The sequence below is a fragment of the Polypterus senegalus genome, chromosome 3 (assembly GCF_016835505.1).
Source record: "Polypterus senegalus isolate Bchr_013 chromosome 3, ASM1683550v1, whole genome shotgun sequence".
Lineage (NCBI taxonomy): Eukaryota > Metazoa > Chordata > Cladistia > Polypteriformes > Polypteridae > Polypterus > Polypterus senegalus.
The window spans coordinates 12819880-12840165 of NC_053156.1; the positions used below are offsets into that span (position 1 = coordinate 12819880).

The 20286-nt window shown below is 45.7% G+C and overlaps 1 protein-coding gene across 2 annotated transcripts in view; it reads right to left on the minus strand.

Moving 5' to 3' along the window:
• Positions 1-8183: 8183 nt before the first annotated feature.
• The window catches only part of slc11a2 (solute carrier family 11 member 2), a 51694-nt gene continuing 39591 nt past the window's right edge, over positions 8184-20286 (minus strand). For both annotated transcript variants that reach the window (XM_039746640.1, XM_039746641.1), the window contains exons 15-17: positions 10391-10544; positions 10245-10298; positions 8184-8877 (exon numbers count right to left, since the gene is read on the minus strand). In XM_039746640.1, coding sequence (XP_039602574.1) covers positions 8800-8877; positions 10245-10298; positions 10391-10544 — 286 coding nt within the window. In that variant the 3' untranslated portion in view covers positions 8184-8799. The remainder of the gene's footprint in view (positions 8878-10244; positions 10299-10390; positions 10545-20286) is intronic.

Consider the following 20286-nt stretch of genomic DNA (forward strand, 5'->3'; position numbering starts at 1 on the left):
TCCTGTTTCCCCTGATCATCCTTGAGATGTTTCTGCAGCTTCATTGGAGTCCACCTGTGGTAAATTCAGTTGATTGGACATGATTTGGAAAGGCACACACCTGTCTATAGAAGGTCCCACAGTTGACAGTTCATGTCAGAGCACAAACCAAGCATGAAGTCAAAGGAATTGTCTGTAGACCTCCGAGACAGGATTGTCTCGAGGCACAAATCTGGGGAAGGTTACAGAAAAATTCTGCTGCTTTGAAGGTCCCAATGAGCACAGTGGCCTCCATCATCTGTAAGTGGAAGAAGTTTGAAACCACCAGGACTCTTCCTAGAGCTGGCCGGCCATCTAAACTGAGCGATCGGGGAGAAGGGCCTTAGTCAGGGAGGTGACCAAGAACCTGATGGTCACTCTGTCAGAGCTCCAGAGGTCCTCTGTGGAGAGAGGAGAACCTTCCAGAAGGACAACCATCTCTGCAGCAATCCACCAATCAGGCCTGTATGGTAGAGTGGCCAGACTGAAGCCACTCCTTAGTAAAAGGCACATGGCAGCCCACCTGGAGTTTGCCAAAAGGCACCTGAAGGACTCTCAGACCATGAGAAACAAAATTCTCTGGTCTGATGAGACAAAGATTGAACTCTTTGGTGTGAATGCCAGGCGTCACGTTTGGAGGAAACCAGGCACCGCTCATCACCAGGCCAATACCATCCCTACAGTGAAGCATGGTGGTGGCAGCATCATGATGTAGGGATGGAACGGGGAGACTAGTCAGGATAAAGAGAAAGATGACTGCAGCAATGTACAGAGACATCCTGGATGAAAACCTGCTCCAGAGCTCTTGACCTCAGACTGGGCGGCGGTTCATCTTTCAGCAGGACAACAACCCTAAGCACACAGCCAAGATATCAAAGAGTGGCTTCAGGACAACTCTGTGAATGTCCTTGAGTGGCCCAGACTTGAATCTGATTGAACATCTCTGGAGAGATCTTAAAATGGCTGTGCACGGCCTTCCCATCCAACCTGATGGAGCTTGAGAGGTGCTGCAAAGAGGAATGGGCGAAACTGGCCAAGGATAGGAGTGCCAAGCTTGTGGCATCATATTCAAAAAGACTTGAGGCTGGAATTGCTGCCAAAGGGGCATCGACAAAGTATTGAGCAAAGGCTGTGAATACTTCTGTACATGGGATTTCTTAGTTTTTTTATTTTTAATAAATTTTCAAAAATCTCAAGTAAACTTTTTCACGTTGTCATTATGGGGTGTTGTGTGTAGAATTCTGAGGAAAAAAATGAATTTAATCCATTTTGGAATAAGGCTGTAACATAACAAAATGTGGAAAAAGTGATGAAGCGCTGTGAATACTTTCTGGATGTGCTGTAAACCAGAGGGTAAGTAAAGCCCACCGCCTTTTATGAACGACACCCATCTGTTTGTCTCCTTGGGAAAAGCTGCAGCTTCGACGCGAGGTGTAATGGCTTGGTGGTCTGGGCTGTAAACTACAAAGTTGTCGGTTCAACTCCCCAGTGTCATTTAAAGAAAAAAAAACAAAACATGTGGGGACAGTCAGATGGTATAAAGTGCTGTTCACGACAGAATGGACATATATAAAATAAAGGTATAATGTCCTCTATGTCACACGCTGTGCCACCTGGCTTGTTGTGGGATACAGTGGTGACTCTCGCTCAGAAATTTCTGCCACCAGGGTGTATCATCAAAAACACCATCAAATACCAACCATGGGCAAAGGGTGCCCACCTTGGGCACTGACTCACCACAGCCCTGGATAAGAAGATTTAAAAATGAACAGCTGGATGAGTGTGCAGAACATTTCATCTTTAGAAAAAACGTTTGTCCCCAACCTAAATTTTGTCAGTTTGAGAAACTGCCACTCCAACAGGTGGCTCATCAAAATTATGATGTGGTATCTGTTGGAATGACACGTGCATTGTCGTAATAAAATGCATTGTAATTGTCACTCCAAACTGTTAGAATGACAAATGTAATGCATTTTATTACTACAAATGTTTGTGATGCACCATCAGTTGGAATGATAAGTGCAATGCATTTTATTACTACAAATGTTTGTTAATGCAACATCAGTTTAAAGTGCATTACATTTTATAACTACAAATATTTCTGATGATGTTCCCACTGTTGGAATGACAAATGCATGGATTTTATTACTAAAAATATTTGAGATGTGCCATCTATTGGAAAGACAAATGAAATGCATGTTATTACTACAAATGTTTCTGATTAGACATCAGTTGGAATGAGAAGTGCAATGCATTTTATCACTACAAATATTTCTGATGTGCCCTCTGTTAAAATTCAATGCACTTGTCATTCCATTACTACAAATGTTTGTGACGAGCCATCTGTTGGAATGACAAATACAATGCATTCTATTACTCCAAAAATCCATTGGAAAGACAAATGCAACACATTTTATTTGTTACAAGTATTTGTGATGCACCATCAGTTGGAATGAGAAATGTAATGCTTTGAATTATTACAAATGTTTGTGATGCACCATCTGCTGGAATGAAAAATGCATGGATTTTATTACTAAAAATATTTGAGATGTGCCATCTATTGGAAAGACAAATGAAATGCATGTTATTACTACAAATGTTTCTGATTAGACATCAGTTGGAATGACAAGTGCAATGCATTTTATCACTACAAATATTTCTGATGTGCCCTCTGTTAAAATGCAGTTCGCTTGTCATTTCTTTACTACAAATGTTTTTGATGTACAATCTGTTGGACTGACAAGTGCAGTGCATTTTATTACTCCAAAAATCCATTGGAAAGACAAATGCAACACATTTTATTGTTACAAGTATTTGTGATGCACCATCAGTTGGAATGAATAAAGTGATGCATTGAATTACCACCAATGTTTGTGATGCGCCATCTGCTGGAATGACAAATGCATGCATTTTTTTTACTACAACTATTTGAGGTGCGCCATCTGTTGGAAAGATAAATGAAATGCATTTTATGACTACAAATGTTTGTGATGTGTCCACTGTTGGAATGACAATTGCAATATATCTGATTATTACATGCATCACCAAATACATTCCAATGCACATGTGGTGCACTGCAAACAGTGACACCAAGGTCTACGTTGATTACTTAGATTTGAAACCCTCATAGATGTGTAGTACAGATAATCTTGAAATAAGTCTGCAAAGGTTGCACAGTTGGCATTTTATTATAGTGCCTTTCACTGACTGCAGTCATAAACCTCTTTAGGGCATTACTGTGGAGTAGGATACTCATCAGAGTTTTTATGTTACACATTAGCACTCCTACCAACCTCAGTATTCTGTTTGCTTGGCTCGGTGATGGACTGGCATCTCATCTCGCTCATGAGGCTACTGGCATATGATGTGGTTCAGTGCAAAAAGCTTCAAATTAGATAAAACAGGGTCAACTAATGGATGGACAGAGAGTAATGTAATCATCACACAATTTTAAATTTCATATTGCATCTTTCATTCTTCCCTCTATTAATATGTAGAGAGGGCACCATTTCTAAGGTGGGGGGTCCCAGGGATCCTCAGTGCTATAACCCTGATATGGCTGCTCTCCATCATTCCCTTTAGCCAAGCTGCTTTTCCACCGAAGAGCCAACCGCCCAGACCTCAGGCATCTCTTGAAGTGCAAGGCGTGCCAAGCCAAGACTGGATGCCACGGCAACACTGAGCCATACTGGGCCAGTTTAGAGAAGCCAATCAATAGGAGGGCAAGGACACCCCCAATGCAATGAGGTGAATGTGCAAATGAAGGCCAAAGGAAGAATTTGAACCCAAGTCGTGCAAAGCCAGCCAGCCGGTCTGAGGATTTCTTGTTAGAGATAAGAATGGCGAAGAGCAGGACTATTCTGAGGTGGGCTTCTAGGGGCCCCGATTTGAATCCTATCCTACCCCATCTGTTGGAAAGAAGTGAAACCTGCAGTCAGGAGAAGACGCGGCTGGAGCAGGAGGACGCAGAAGAGCTGCAGGAATCGCTTGTGTGCAGGGACTGCAAGCTCTAAAGGTGGGGCAACCACACAGGAGGTGAAGGGTCCCATCGCTTGTGTTCTGTTAAATCAAAAGTGAAAAGCAACGTCTGATTGTTGTTAAATTGTAAATAAACGATGATGGGTGCCGATGACTTTTGTCCGTTTCAAACTATTTCAGAGACAATTGTGGGGTCTTCTTTTTTCGTGGAAATTTGAGGCGGTGAATGAGTGAGAGAGACAGTCAGGGGATGATTAGGGCGGCAGAGATATTTTATATTGCACCTCTGTAACGATTTTTATTGCAGCATTGTGGACAATCTACATATTATATAGCGCCTTTTGCACTGCCCACTGTCACAAAGACCTTTACACACCTTTCACATTAATTTCCACATGATACAAGTGACCCGTCCATCTGCGAAGGAGCAATGGAAGGAAGTCTTATGGATAAAAACACACCTAAATACAGTCGTGGCCAAAAGTTTTGAGAATGACACAAATGGGAAGTTTGCTGCCTCCGTGTTTATGACGGCAATTAGCATCGACTCCGGAATATTCTGACGAGGGACCAGAGGGGTGTGGATGGAGAAAAGGCTCAGACACAGAAAGCAGAGGGCGATGGCACGAGGAACCTCATCAGAACTGGCTTATATTAAGAGTGGTGACCAGCAGGAGGCAGTGCTGGGGCTGCTGCTATTTTTAATATACACAAGTTTTGAGAAGGGCGGCACGGTGGCGCAGTGGGTAGCGCTGCTGCCTCGCAGTTAGGAGACTTGGGTTCGCTTCCCGGGTCCTCCCTCCCCGTATCTGCGTCCGTTTCCTCCCACAGTCCAAAGACATGCAGGTTAGGTGCATTGGTGATCCTAAATTGTCCCACGTGTGTGCCCTGTGGTGGGCTGGCGCCCTGCCCGGGGTTTCTTCTTGCTTTGCGCCCAGTGCTGGCTGGGATTGGCTCCAGCAGACCCCCCATGACCCTGTGTTAGGATATAGCAGGTTAGATAATGGATGGGTGGATGAAGTTTTGAGAATGACACAAATATGAATTTTCATCAAGTTTGCTGCCTCCGTGTTTATGACGGCAATTAGCATCGACTCCGGAATGTTCTGACGAGCGATCAGATGAATTGCAATGAATTGTAAAGTCCCTCTCTGCCATGAAAATGAACTTCATCCCAAAAGCCCACTGCATGTCAGCCCTGCCACCAAAGGACCTGCTGATGTCACTTCAGTGATCCTCTCCTTAGCTCAGGTGAGAGTGACGAGGACAAAGCTGGAGGTCACTCTGATTGAGTTACAATAGAGAGGGCGCCAGGAGCGTCTCGTAAAGTTCATTCAGCTGTGGGCACCACCAGGGTAGAGCTGGCTCAGGAATGGCAGCAGGCAGGTGGGAGTGAGGCGAAGACTTGTGTAGGTGGGCCTGGTGGGTATCAAGAAGGGCAGCAAAGAAGCCATCAGGGACAGACTGATATTCTGGGATTGGACTGCTGGGGTCAAGTCATTGTCTCTGATGAATCCCCTTTCTGATTGTTTGGGGCATCCAGAATAAAGAGAAGGTGAGCGGGGCTACCATCAGTGCTGTGTCAGGCCAACAGTAAAGCATCCTGAGACCAGTCATGTCAGCCAAGGCAGTGCAGGGCTCAGAACACAGCCAGGAGTAAAGAATGGGAGCAAAACATCAACGGAGAGCAACTTCTGCCAACCATCCAACAACAGTCTGGTGACCAACATGACGGAGCACCAGGCCATAAGGCACAAGTGACAAATGAGTGGCTTGGGGGAACAAAACATCGACATTTAGGGTCCATGGACAGGAAACTCCCCACTGAGAACTTGTGGTCAAGAGGCAGCGGGTGGACAAACAAAAAGCCACCAATTCCGATTCTGCAAGGATGAGCGGCGGCCATTAGTCAGGATTGGGCCCACAAGTTGATTGCCAGCCTGCCAGGGTGAATCACAGAGGTCTTGAAAAAGAAAGAAGGGCCAACACTGCAGATATGGACACTCTGTGCATCAACTTCATGTCATTGTCAGTCAAAAGTGAGAACTGAGTGGCTTGGGGAACAAAACATCGACATTTGGAGTCCATAGCCAGGAAACTCTCCATTTGAGAATTTGGGGTCAAGGGCTGACTTAATGCATGGGCACACTGAGCAGTTGCCCAGGTGGTCCCATGCTAATCTATAGATGTTGTGACTTGTTGAATGGTTGTGTAGGTAGGGGGCTCTAGTGCATTGCTTTGCCCGGGTTGGGGTCTATAATGCTGTTAAGATGGCCTTGCAAGAGGCGGGTGGACAAACAAAAACCCACCAATTCTGAGAAACTCCAAGCATCGATTCTGCAAGAATGAGCGGCTGCCATCAGTCAGGATTGGGCCCAGAAGTTGACTGACAGCCTGCCAGGGCAAATCACAGAGGTCTTGAAAAAGAAAGAAGGGCCAACACTACAGATATGAACTCTCTGTGCATAAACGTGATGTCACCTACACCTATAAAAGTCAATGTGAGTTTGTATGTTTGTTCCAACATCACTTCCGAACGGCTGGAGCAATTTTCATGAATCTTGGTACGCATGTTTCTCATTGGTCGACTAAACTGATACTGTAGGGTGAAATCAACCCTAATCCACCCCTTTCGGGGTCGGGTGGGAGTGATCTTACGGTCTTGTTTGCACTCGGAGTGACCACCAGAGGGCGAACTGGAGGTGACTGCCAGCACTCTTTCTGCACCCGCCTGTTGCTTTTGAAATGATTTTAAACAGAGTCAACTGGATGATAACATACATACAAGACCGCAAGACAAGCACATTAGTGAGTCTTCAGTGTTTGTTCATTTATTTTGAAAGTTTTTTTTTTTTTTAAATTATATTTTTCTCAGGGCGGCACGGTGGCGCAGTGGGTAGCGCTGCTTCCGTGCAGTTAGGAGATCCGCGTTTGCGTGTTCTCTCCGTGTCTGCGTGGGTTTCCTCCCGCAATCCTAAGACACACAGGTTAGGTGCATTGGCGATCCTAAATTGTCCCTAGTGTGTGCCCTGCGGTGGGCTGGCACCCTGCCCGGGGTTTGTTTCCTGCCTTGCGCCCTGTGTTGGCTGGGATTGGCTCCAGCAGACCCCCCCCCGTGGCCCTGTAGCTAGGATATAGCGGATTGGATAATGGATGGATGGATATTTTTCTCAATTAAAAAAAAAGAAAAAAAAACACTTTAATTTCCTCCCGGGCAATGCTGGGTATTTCAGCTCGTTGTCAATAAAAGTCTTTGAAACTTCTGAACTGCTTGTAATTCTACTTCAGTATTCCATAGAAACATCTGACACAAAGATCTAAAAACACTGAGGCAGTACATTTTGTGAACACCCACACTTGAGGTCATCCTCAAAACCTTTGGCCACCACTGTACATAAAGGAGAAACTTAAAAAAAAAAAAGTGTCACAAATTAAAAGAAGAAAATGCAACAGGCAGCCTGCACTGGCATTTCAGGCATGAAGGGGGCGCCCCACTGAGCAGGCGAGGCACACGCAGTTGGGGGTCTACATAGGAGGTCTCCACAGGTCAGGGAAGCTCAAGTCTCCTTAACGGTCTTGAAGTGGTGCCCTCTGCTGGTCTCATCTGTCACTACACTCTCATCCTCACTTGCCGAGATCCTCCAATCACAGCAGCCTTTCGGCGAAAGCAATAATGGAAGGCGAATTTGGCCAAATTCAGAGGGCTTCAGGAGATTCAATTGAACGAAGGGGGCTAATAAATGGCGAACAGCGCCGTAAGGCTTTCTCTCAACTTCACAGTCCCTAAAGACCAAGGCACAAACTGCCCACAGTCGGTATCAGGGTTATTAAAGAAGATGAGACATAGCGCCCCCTAGCAGTAATGTCTTCCACAAACACCCCCAAAACTGACCACCGCACCAGTCAAACACCCAATAGAGAAGATGTACCAGATGCCCACTCCTGAAACCCTTTCAGTGGCAGTCCTGGGAGGAGGTCCCGCAGAAGGGTACTGGGGAGCAGTTAGAGGGGGGTTTCTGGGCCAGGAGCTGGCATTATTCAGCTGCCCCTCCCTTGCAGCTGGGTTCTTCAGTTGGACTGAAGCCTTAGCTTGGGATTGGAACATTTCCCATCATTCCCTGGGTGCCATCACTTTATTATAAACCCCTCGCACCATGCACCCTACTTGAGCCACACCACACAGAAGGTACACGAGGATTTCCTTTTAATTTTAGGTGGACAGGGATCAGCGTCAGGCACGGGTAGGGCGTTCCATAGAAAATAATCAACCTTGTAAGAAACCTGCACTCCCAGCACAATGTCCAGGCCCTCCTCTCACGTCGGCCATCGCCACACTGCTGGAGCAGGGCGTGTCTGCAATGTCAGACTAGTCCTTGGTGGCTGCCATCCCTGACCAGTGACGTACCTCGTAGGATGGACTGTTCCAGGTAACGAGGTTGTCCAGGCCACACCGTCAGCACTGTGTGACCAACTCCTCTTCATGGGCACTTGAGCCAGGCAGCGTTTGTCCCAAGGACTGCCTGGGCCAAGTCAAATGCCTACTGTAGCCACTAATTTGGACCACGTGTGACCCTTGAGAGAAACTGGCTGGCACATTTATGGAACGAGCAATGGTCAACCAACTGAGATCAGTAATGGGAAAGAGGAAAATGGGCATGGCAAGGGGACAAGAAAACCAGAGAGAGAGAGAGAGAGAAGTGTGCCACCACCATATCAACTGGCCAGGACAAGGGGGTCTACACCTGAGACTGTGCCCCCCAGTGAGCAACAGAAACACATCCAGAAGGAGAGCACCAAGGGTCACTATCTGTCCAGAACAGGGCTGGGCTCTAAATCGTTGAGGAGGAGGAGGTCGGAGTGGCCAGTGAGGCACAACGGGTGCTGCAAAAGTGGAAAAAGAAATAAATTAGAACCACGCGCTGGACATCAGTCCCCTCAAGTATGCTGACCAATCCTCCTGCCTATTAATTAAATATTAAGCATGCATGCATTAGGGTCCCACCAAAACTATCACCCCTATCTTTCAGATGACCCCTGCTGACCACCTCACATTCCCATCAGACATCCTGACTGCCAAGAGATTTTTTTTTGCTCAGTTTGAGGTTTCTTACCACAGTGGGCATCAGAAAGGCCCCAGCCCCTGTTATTGGTGGCAAGTGGGCACTGCAGTCCAAGACACCAAAAAAAAGAAGATCATTAAAGGAAGGAAAGAAGGCCGGTTGTCACCCACAGTAGCCAACTTACCAAGCTGCGTGCTCACCGGAGTGTGGCATACCAGGAGAGTCCAGCCGCAAGCATGGAAGTCATCTGTTGGGTGGCCCAAATTGACATTCTGTGTCCATGGGGTGATGACCAGCTGATGAAAACCAAATCAAGCGTCCAGGCAATCCTTGGCCTCCCGTGAACACAAGTCCAGTGAGAGATGTGGCGAAGGTGGTCGGGGAGAACAGACCAGTGACACAGACAGTGCGGGACAGCCAGCGAGAATCACATGTAGCAGAGAAGAAACTCATAAGGTTAAAGTCACGTTCAAGAAGAAGACAAGGGGGGCACGTCAAAGAGCAGTGACCAGGAGGTTAGTGAGTGGGCAAGCAAGAGAAACGACAAACAAGATGGTGTGGCAGGCAGGGAGGACAGGAGGAGAAGGTCAGTGCGAGGCAGACACCATTTATTCCATGCGTTGAACCCACCGCTGACCGATACGCCGGGGCCACATCTCTCTCCTGAAGTGAACACACAAAGCCTCAAGTGCTGCCCGGGTGGACACAAGACACTTTATTGGGCATCTTTACATATTGCACAGTTTGCTCCAACAATAAAAATGAGACACAAAGGCCACCCCAGCCGGCCATCTGGCTGTGTGTCCCATGGCTCTTAACTGAGTGACCACTGTGGCAAACTGACCCCACTGAATCTAGTCTATACTTAAGAGGTGGTTAGCCCACCTGAATGGACACGCAGAGGAGCTCTGTAACATGCCCAAAAATGGACCTCCGGGCACAGCCCTGACAGAACGGGTGGCCAGCAAGCTTCTGGAGTTTGTGTCTCATAGCAGCTTCTCACAAGGAAACGGACGCATAGTGTTTATAAAAAAAAAAAAAAGAAACAAACAAAAAGTCCGGAAGACCCTTCTGCACTGGAGTTCTCCGAAAACGGCATCTACTAGCATCGCCGCCTCTTCCCAAACGTTCGGCTCAAGTGTCCGTCTCTGACGGCTCCTCAGTAAACACCATGTGATTGTCCCTTACCCTGTGCCCCATGTCCAGGCAGGAGACCCCCAATGCAACCAGGCACAGCCACACCTAGACAGAGAGAGAGAGAGAGACAGACATGAGACAGAAGTCCAAGCTTCAAGGTCAGGCCACTTTGTGGGTATCAGCCCTCTGCTACTCACCAGATAGCCAACAAACAGCAGGTATGCCACAGAGAGGAGGGCAGCTACCACGTAGAGCGTAACATTAGCCAGACTGGTCACGTACACTACAACAAAGTACATGTTGATCGCACACACTACCAGGATGACCATTCCACCTCCAATCTTCCAGGCCCTAGAAAAGAGAGAGAAAGAAAGAAAGAAAGAAAGCAAAGGTGTCAGGGAGACGCACACAAGAATCTTGAGGAGATCGGTCATATTGCAAACCCAAAGGTCATAATTGGGTAGAGGAGATGTGCGCCTTTAACTGCGCCAGCATGTTTTGAGCCCTGCCCGGGGTTTGTTTCCTGCCTTGTGAGCTGGGATTGGCTCCAGCAGACCCCCGTGACCCTGTATTTAGGATATAGCGGGTTGGATAATGGATGGATGGATCGATGGATGTTTTGAGCCTTTCATGACAAACATATCTGAAACTTATAAAGAGAGAGAATCAAAACTCTCTGGTGACCGGCTAGTCATATGACAAGTAGTTCCCGATTTTCCTAAAAAACATCGACAGAATGGTTTCTTCAGGTGGAGGATGGTGTCCTCCCCAAACACCAATCCTGCCAGCTGCTCCGGTAACCTCAGAATCGAACCTGAACTGCTTCAGCCAGGGCTTTCAGATTCTGGGCACACAGTGCAGCAGTTTTCTTTGTGGCAACGGACATGCGGTTCAGTTCTGATCCTCTGGATCTTCTTAAGACAATTACGTTACGCTCAGTTCTAATATGGAAGTAGTGGTCTGCTCCAAAATCCCAGGACTCACTGGAGACAATTTTGTGCATTTTACTACTTTAGGGCTCTTTTGCTGGAGGTAGAGTTGAGTGACTGGCATTCTGAATCAAAAGGGTTACCACAGTTTGGCTGTTACATCAGGCTACCTTTGATGAATAACATCTTGTACACTTAATGATTCCTTGACCCTATTTTTTCGTTTTTAATTTGCCATTGTTTATTTGTTCTATGCCTCGATTTCTTGACACATCAAGACATTAAACTGAGGTGTTTTAAAACATTTGTCTGGTATTGTAATTAAACACCAAGTTTCATTACTTACTAGGCTTGACCTGCAGTGGGCTGGCACCCTGCCTGGGGTTTCTTCCTGCCTTGCGCCCTGTGCTGGCTGGGATTGGCTCCAGCAGACCCAAGTGACCCTGTAGTTAGGATATCGCGGGTCGGACAATGACCGACTGACTAGGCTTGACTTCTAATTACAACTGATTGGAAAACTAGGGCAGGGGGCGCCAGCTCCGGTCCTGGGGGACCACAGTGGCTGCAGGTTTTCATTCTCACCCTTTTCTTAATGAGTGACATTTTGTTCAGCTCAAAACTTTCCCATCCCAACCCACCGCTGTCACTTCAGGTGGGCTCCCCACCTTTTCATTATTTACCTTCTTCCCCTCGGTGATATCTTTCGTAAATATAAAATTAGCATCCACTGTTATGCAGATGACCCCCAGCTCTATCTCGCTAGCAAACCTACTGCTTCCTTTCCACCCTCCTCGTTTATTACCGATTGCAGAGCAGAAATCAAATCCTGGTTTTCTTCAATGAAATAACAAGTGACAAAGCTGAGGTTCTCCAAAACTGATCATTTTTCCTTTGTTATTGATCACTCCTCTGTCTCGCCTTCCCCACAGGTGTCATCCTTGACAGTACTTTATCCTTTCAGTCCCACATCAGTAACATCTCCCGGTCTTCTTATTTCCACTTGCGTCACTTTAATCGTATTCGCCCCACACCACTGCTCTCCTCGTTCATAGCCTTGTCACTTCTCGTCTCGATTATTGCAATTCCCTTTTCTTTGGTCTTTCTCGCAAATCTCTTTATAAGCTTCAACTGGTCCAGAATTCAGCTGCCCGCCCCCATTATTACTGTAACCCCCTCTATTCACCACATCACTCCCATCATGCAGCAGCTTCATTGGCTTCCAGTTCAGTTCCGAATTCAATTCAAAATTCTCCTGCTAACTTTTAAGGCTCTCCACAACCTCGACCTCCATGTCTGTCTGACCTCCTCCAGGTTGACATTCCCTCCGGTACCCTCAGATCCTCTTCCTCCATCCACTTGACTGTCCCCTTCGCCCGTCTTACCACCATGGAGGGCACAGCATTCGGTTGCTCTGGAACTCGCTACCACCTGAGCTTAGAAATACTGAATCATTCTCACTTTTCAAATCTAAACTTGCAACTCATTTGTTTAAGACGCCTTTCTCTCGGATTTTAACTTTTGGTTATAATCTGTGTTTTGTCTACTGTTCGGTGTCCTTGAGTGTATAGAAAGGTGCCTACAAATAAAATATATTACCACCTCTGGTCATGAGCTGTGGGTAGTGACCAAAAGAACGAGATCACGAATACAAGCGGCTGAAATAAGTTTCCTCCGCAGAGTGTCTGGGCTTTCCCTTAAAGATAAGGTGAGAAGCTCAGAGTAGAGCCACCGCTCCTCCGCATTGAGAGGAGTCAGATGAGGTGGCTTGGGCATCTGATCAGAATGCCTCCTGGACGCCTCCCTGCTGAGGTGTTCTGGGCACGTCTAACTGGGAGGAGGCCCCGGGTAAGACCCAGGACACGCTGGAGGGACTATGTCTCCCGGCTGGCCTGGGAACGCCTTGGGATTCTCCCGGAAGAGCTGGAAGAAGTGACCGGGGAGAAGAAAGTCTGGGAATCTCTGCTCAAGCTGCAGCCCCCGCGACCCGACCTCGGATAAGCGAAAGAGGATGGATGGATGGATGAATTATTATTATTATTGTTTTTGCTGCTAATTCACTTCTTTTGAAATAATTTTAATTGTTCTGCTCTTGAAGACTCAGACCCCTTTCATTGGTTTCTTTTTCCTTAGTTAGCAGCCAAACAATAACGAGATACAAAATGAGCCAAAACAACTGGCGTCCATCATACAATATCTGAAAATAAAGAAAGATGAAGCTCTCAGGAATGTCAATCTGCTCAGGTCCCCTAAACATTTGACCAGCAATTCAACAATTTGACCAGCAAATCAACAATTTCAGAAATGTCTGCTATTGCACAATGAGAGCAGCAACAAGCCACGGAATTAAAGAACGAGTTTAACGAACAAGAAGACTTAGTGCCACATTAAGCAACTGGTTGGAGTTTGGGGCCCTGACTTTGTTGGTCTTCTGTCAGCTCCCTCACTTCACATTTCATTTCTGCTTGGGTGCCATTTAAGGAAAGAAACGAAGCATTTCAGAGGAACGATGAAGAAATTCAGGGGAACAAATCTTAAAATAGCAAGTCAATATAAATGAATTCACAAGAAGTTAATTAGCAGCACAAACAGGACACTCATGAGAAAAAAGGGTTGGAATGAAAACCTGCAGCCACGGTGGTCCTCCAGGACCGGACTTAGCGACCCCTGCACTAGGGTGTTGTACCGTGTTAGCCATTATGAATAAAGTCAGAAGGTTAGCAAAAATGACCCTGTTTATTGGGTAACTAGGAAGATAAGGATACGCAAGCTTTCAAGGCAACTCAGGCCTCTTCTTCAGGCGAGATGAGCTGCCTCGAAAGTTTGCATATCGTAATCTTTCTAGTTAGCCAACAAAAGGGGTCATTTTTGCTAACCTTACTTTTATTCTATGTTAATTAGTGTTCTCTTATTTTAATTCTTACTTTGTCTTTTTTTCCTTTTTCTTCATCATGTAAAAGCACTTTGAGCTACATTATTTGTATGAAAATGTGCTATAGAAATAAATGTTGTTTTTGTTGTTGTTAGCCAACAAAAGGGGTCATTTTTGCTAACTATCTGACTTTAACTGATTGGAACAAAAACCTGCAACCACTGCAGACCTCCAGGATGGTAATCGAGTACCCCCTGATCGATGTATCTAGATAGATAGATATGAAAGGCACTATATAATGATAGATAGATAGATATGAAAGGCACTATATAATGATAGATAGATATGAAAGGCACTATATAATGATAGATAGATAGATAGATAGACATGAAAGGCGCTATATAATAGATAGATAGATAGACAGATAGATAGATAGATATAGATAGATAGATAATGTGAAAGGCTCTATATAATAGATAGATAGATAGATAGATAGATAGATACTTTATTAATCCCCAAGGGGAAATTCACCTACTCCAGCAGCAGCTTACTGATAATAAACAATATTAAAGATCAGAGTGATAACAATGCAGGTATAACAGACAACAACTTTGTTTAATGTTAACGTTTACCCCCCGGTGGAACTGAAGAGTTGCATAGTGTGGGGGTCTCCTCAGTCTGTCAGTGGAGCAGGATGGTGACAGCAGTCTGTCGCTGAAGCTGCTCCTCTGTCTGGAGATGATCCTGTTCAGTGGATTCTCCATGATTGACAGGAGTCTGCTCAGCGCCCATCGCTCTGCCACGGATGTCAAACGGTCCTACAATAGAGCCTGCCTTCCTCACCAGTTTGTCTAGGCGTGAGGCGTCCCTTTTCTTTATGCTGCCACCCCAGCACACCACCATGTAGAAGAGGGCACTCACCACAACCGTCTGATAGAACATCTGCAGCATCTTATTACAGATGTTGAAGGACGCCAGCCTTCTAATGAAGTATAGTCGGCTCTGTCCTCTCTTGCACAGATCATCAGTATTGGCAGTCCAGTCCAGTTTATCATCCAGGCTGCACTCCCAGTATTTATAGATCTGCACCCTCTGCACAGTCACGTCTGATGATCACGGGGTCCATGAGGGGCCTGGGCCTCCTAAAATCCACCGCCAGCTCCTTGGCCTTGCTGGTGTTCAGGTGTAGGTGGTTTGAGTCGCACCATTTAACAAAGTCCTTGATTAGCTTCCTATACTGGTTCTCAACACTATTATTCTAAATGTTCAAATACTGGACGACCAGCACCTCAGGTACACAAACAGGTTTGCAAATGAGAAAGCGCACCCTGACCCAGCTGAGCACGAGGGGCAAGATTTAAGTAATCTTGTTGCGTTCAATTTTCTCACCATTCTTTGTCTTGTATGTGTTTCTTTATTTCTGCCTATCTGCTTTTTATATTTTTCCAAAGGACAAGATCAGTTAAGAATCACAATCTGAATGTAAAGTTCTGATTGGACTCGCTGGTTTCCAGACTCCTTGCTTGCAAAAGCGAGGCGCGACCTGATGTGCCCTTTTTGGTTTTGTTGTTTGATTTCTAGTCTGACTGCCTGCCTGACTTCCCCTTTGGCATCACCCCAGACAAAACAAGAAAAGCCTTAATTTACTCTACGCCCCCCCCCTCACTTGCACCCTTACAGCTCTCGCTCAGAGCCTTACAGTACATAAGGGCAGGCCATTTCAAAGCATGCAGGCTCAACTCTGAAGCAGCTGCCTTGTAGGGCAGAGCCCAATAAACTTCAGTCCGGATCAAATTACACGACGCTTCCAATCGTTTTCAGTTGCAGCCTTCATTATACTCTTCAGAAGACTCGGAGCAGGTCATGGACGTTGGCAGTGACTGTCAGTGGGAACCTGGGACAACCCACGGCAAATGCCTTGTTTGAAATGGCAGGATGGAAAGAAGGCAAAGCTCAGTACCAGGAAATGAATCCAAAAAAAAGAGGAAAAAAAAAAAAAAAAGAAAATCACAAACAGTACACAAGTGAGGGTCAAAGCCAGGCGGGGACAAATAACAAAATCTAAAGTGCTAACCAAAAGTCGCTGTCAGAAGAGCAGGCAAAAGCTCTTAGACTCTTAAAGTCTGTAAAACTGCCAGCTACTCTCTTTGAAAAGAGTTTATTGTTATCAAGGAAATTGGCGCAAAACAGATACAAGTGCTGGGAAAAAGCACTGTCCCCTCAATATCCTCTATTTGTATAAAAAAATGTCACAATGAATGGCTTCGAATAGTTAGACAAAATATCTTCTTCTTTTGGCTGCTCCCCTGAGGTGTTGCCACAGCAGATCATCTCCTTCCATATCTTTCTGTCCTCGTCATCTTGCTCTGTTACACCCATCACCTGCATGTCCTTTCTCACCACATCCATTAACCTTCTCTTAGGCCTTCCTCTTCTCTTGTTCAGCCAACATACATCGGACTTCCAATACAACTCGGAGTCCTGCCACGTGCAAAAGTTCGCTGAAGACACTGCTATGGTGGGCTGCATCAGAAGTGAGCAGGAGGAGGAGTATAGGAACCTAATCAAGGACTTTGTTAAATGGTGCGACTCAAACCACCTACACCTGAACACCAGCAAAACCAAGGAGCTGGTGGTGGATTTTAGGAGGCCCAGGCCCCTCATTGCCCCCGTGATCATCAGAGGTGACTGGGTTGAGGGTGCAGATCTATAAATACTGGGAGTGCAGCTGGATGATAAACTGGACTGCCAATACTGATGCTCTGTGCAGAGAGGACAGAGCTGACTATACTTCATTAGAAGGCTGGCGTCCTTCAACATCTGCAATAAAATGCTGCAGATGTTCTATCAGACGGTTGTGGCGAGCGCTCTCTTCTACACGGTGGTGTGCTGGGGAGGCAGCATAAAGAAGAGGGACGCCTCACGCCTGGACAAACTGGTGAGGAAGGCAGGCTCTATTGTAGGCATGGAACTGGACAGTTTGACATCCGTGGCAGAGCGACGGGCGCTGAGCAGACTCCTGTCAGTCATGGAGAATCCACTGCATCGACTGAACAGGATCATCTCCAGACAGAGGAGCAGCTTCAGCGACAGACAGACTGCTGTCACCATCCTGCTCCACTGACAGACTGAGGAGACCCCACACTATGCGACTCGGGGGGTAAACGTTAACATTATACAAAGTTATTGTCTGTTATACCTGCATTGTTATCACTCTGATATTTAATATTGTTTTTATCAGTATGCTGCTGCTGGAGGATGTGACTTTCCCCTTGGGATTAATAAAGATCTATCTATCTTGTCTGGCAGCTCTGTCCTTACTACCCTTCTCCCAATATACCCCTCATCTCTCCTCTGCACATGTCCAAACCAACGTAATCTCACCTCTCTGACTTTGTCTCCCAACCGTCCCACCTAAGCTGACCCTCTGATGTCCTCATTTCTAATCCTGTCCATCCTCGTCACACCCAATGCAAATCTTAGCATCTTTAACTCTGCCACCTCCAGCTCTGTCTCTTGCTTTCTGGTCAGTGCCACCGTCTCGTTGGACAAAATATAATATTACAAAAAAGAGAACCACAGTCAACATAGAACAACATTTCTAAATTGCTACTTAATATTTTTAAGTCATAAACTTCTTCTGTGAAAAGGTAAATGCCCCCCCCCCTCTTAATTTCTCACAGAAACAGCTGACCAAGTAAAACTCACTCACCCCCAATGTAAGAGTCATTTTTCTAGTTCTATAAGATTTATAAATATCTTACTAAATGACAATGTATGAACTATGGGAGGTTCCTATAACCCCCCAATAAGTACAATTGTATTGGTATATTCTTGCCATTTCTAACAGCTGTGAGTAAACATTATTGTTCAGTTAGTGACAGCCTTGCCATGTGTAAGGTGTGTAGGCATACGGTTTTTAACGTGACCGTGTCTGATGGCCTATGGGCTCTTTGAATGTGTGAAGTAACACGTAAAGAAAACTTGTTAATTTAATTGCTGTACCGTACGCTTAAAGCGTATAGAAGAAGAAATTAAGAACCTTTAAGTTTAGAACTAACTAAAGTTTCTCAAGAAAAGCTTAGATTATAGAAGAAACATTTTTCTCCTTTTTTTGCCTTTTATTCTTTTGTGGATTATTTGCTTTTAACTTTCACTAAATATTTTAAAACAAACTTTTGGACTGTGAGATTTCTTTCGATACGCGTTTTACCCATGCTTGATAACGTCTTGCGCCTCGGCAGCTACACCTAATGAATCTAAAGCTCACCATAGATTGAGAGTGACATTTTCACCACAACCAGTCAAGGTGAGGTTGGGGAGCCTGCACTGGTACAGCACCCACCACGCAACGAAACAGCTTGGGATCCTGGTTGGCAATAGGCAGACACCTTTCGGAAATGACCCTCTATCTGCTGGAGCCAGGTGCTATGTGGGCATCCCCTTGGCCTGGTCCTCAACAATGAGCTGGATCACTCTCGTGTAGTCGCGCCACATGACATGACTAACTGACGCTCCCCTTCACAATGCAGGTCATGTGCCTCATTCGGGACTCCACGACCGACTCCATGTCAAATCAGCGGGACTCAAGGATTCTCCAAAGAGACGCACAAGAAGGAGTCCAGTCTTTGTTTCATGTCACTGGATCAAGGATTCTAAAAGAACACAAGGCCGCCACAATCCAAGGAGATCCCAGAAGAGATGAGGAAATAAAAAACAAACTTCAAATCAGAAAAAGGGTGACACACTCATTTCTAAGGTACCTGCAGGGAAAGGCGTTATTTATAAATGCGGCACAATTGAAAAAGTTAAGAAAATTCCCAGGTAAGGCCAACCTCTCAAGGAGACAGCAATGGCATATTGAAGAAGTTACAGAGGATCACAGAAGGAGGTCCAAAGACTTGTAAGTCTCTCTAGCGTCTGAAATGTTGGTGTTATGGTGGTACATGATAAGAGATTGAGGAGAAATGGCATTCATAGGAGAGTATGAAGGTGGTAACCCCTGCTATTCAAAAGAAACATCAGTTCTCTTCTAGCATGTGTAGAGACATACCCGGATAATGGCCAAGCATTTGGAATAAGCAATGGACAGTCAACAGGATGTCGCAGCTTCCACTGTCTGTCATTCAACTTCAAGAACATCAGACTAACACTAAAACGTGGGGGCTACTAATACTATGGGCTGAGGATGGTTTCGCTGCCTTAGGATCTGGAAGACTTTGCATCATTGAAGGAACCAAGAATTCTGCACTTTACCTTATGGCCGGGCTACTCAACACGCGCCCACGCGCCACATAAGGCCCCCAGGAAGTAAGAAATGTATTAAAGTCTATTAATCATTTTCAGAATTTAAATTCCTGCTCAAAACAAGTACATTCCATTTTCTCTCTATAGGGGGCGCACTAGTGCTTTATACGTTTTTTCAGTTCATGCGAAGTTCCTTTCTGTATCAGAACGCAAAGCAGACAAAAACGTTTAGAGAGCTACTGGTGAAAATGGCAAAACGCTAAATTTCCAAACGAGCGTAGAACATTTAACAAAGCATGGGAAGAAGAATTCGCATTCACTGAAACAAACAATAAACCTCTATGTCTGCTTTGTCAGAGAAGTACAGCGGTACCAAAGCGCGCAAATATCCAGCATCACCACGAAAGCTGTCATGCTGACTTTAGAAAATTATATCCCCCTCAGACCAATTTAAGAAAGGATAAAATCCGCTCAGTTCTAGGCGGCCAGCAAAATATACTACGATGCAAAGTAAAAGAGAGTGATTCCATTACAGAAGCCTCATATAAAATAGCGTGGGACACTGTAGAGAGCCTCAGACCTTTTACTGAAGGTGAGCTCATTAAAAAAATGTTTCTTGGAGTGCAGTGAATCTCTTTTTGCAGATTTTAAAAATAAAGACGATATCATTGGTCAGACAGCCAAATTGCAACAATCAGATTCTACACTAGCCCAGAAAGCATATGACAGGGAGCCTCGAGAGGAGCTGTGGTATTGGATGAGGAAGTCGGGAGTGGCAGAGAAGTACGCAAGAGTGGCACAGGATATGAACGAGGGAAGTGTGACCGTGGTGAGGTCTGTGGTAGGAGTGACGGAGGTGGGATTACATCAGGGATCGGCTCTGAGCCCTTTCTTATTTGTAATGGTGATGGACAGGCTGACAGACGAGATTAGACAGGAGTCCCCGTGGACTGTGATGTTTGCTGATGACATTGTGATCTGTAGCGAAAGTAGGGAGCAGGATGAGGAGACCCTGGAGAGGTGGAGATATGAGAGGAGAGGAATGAAG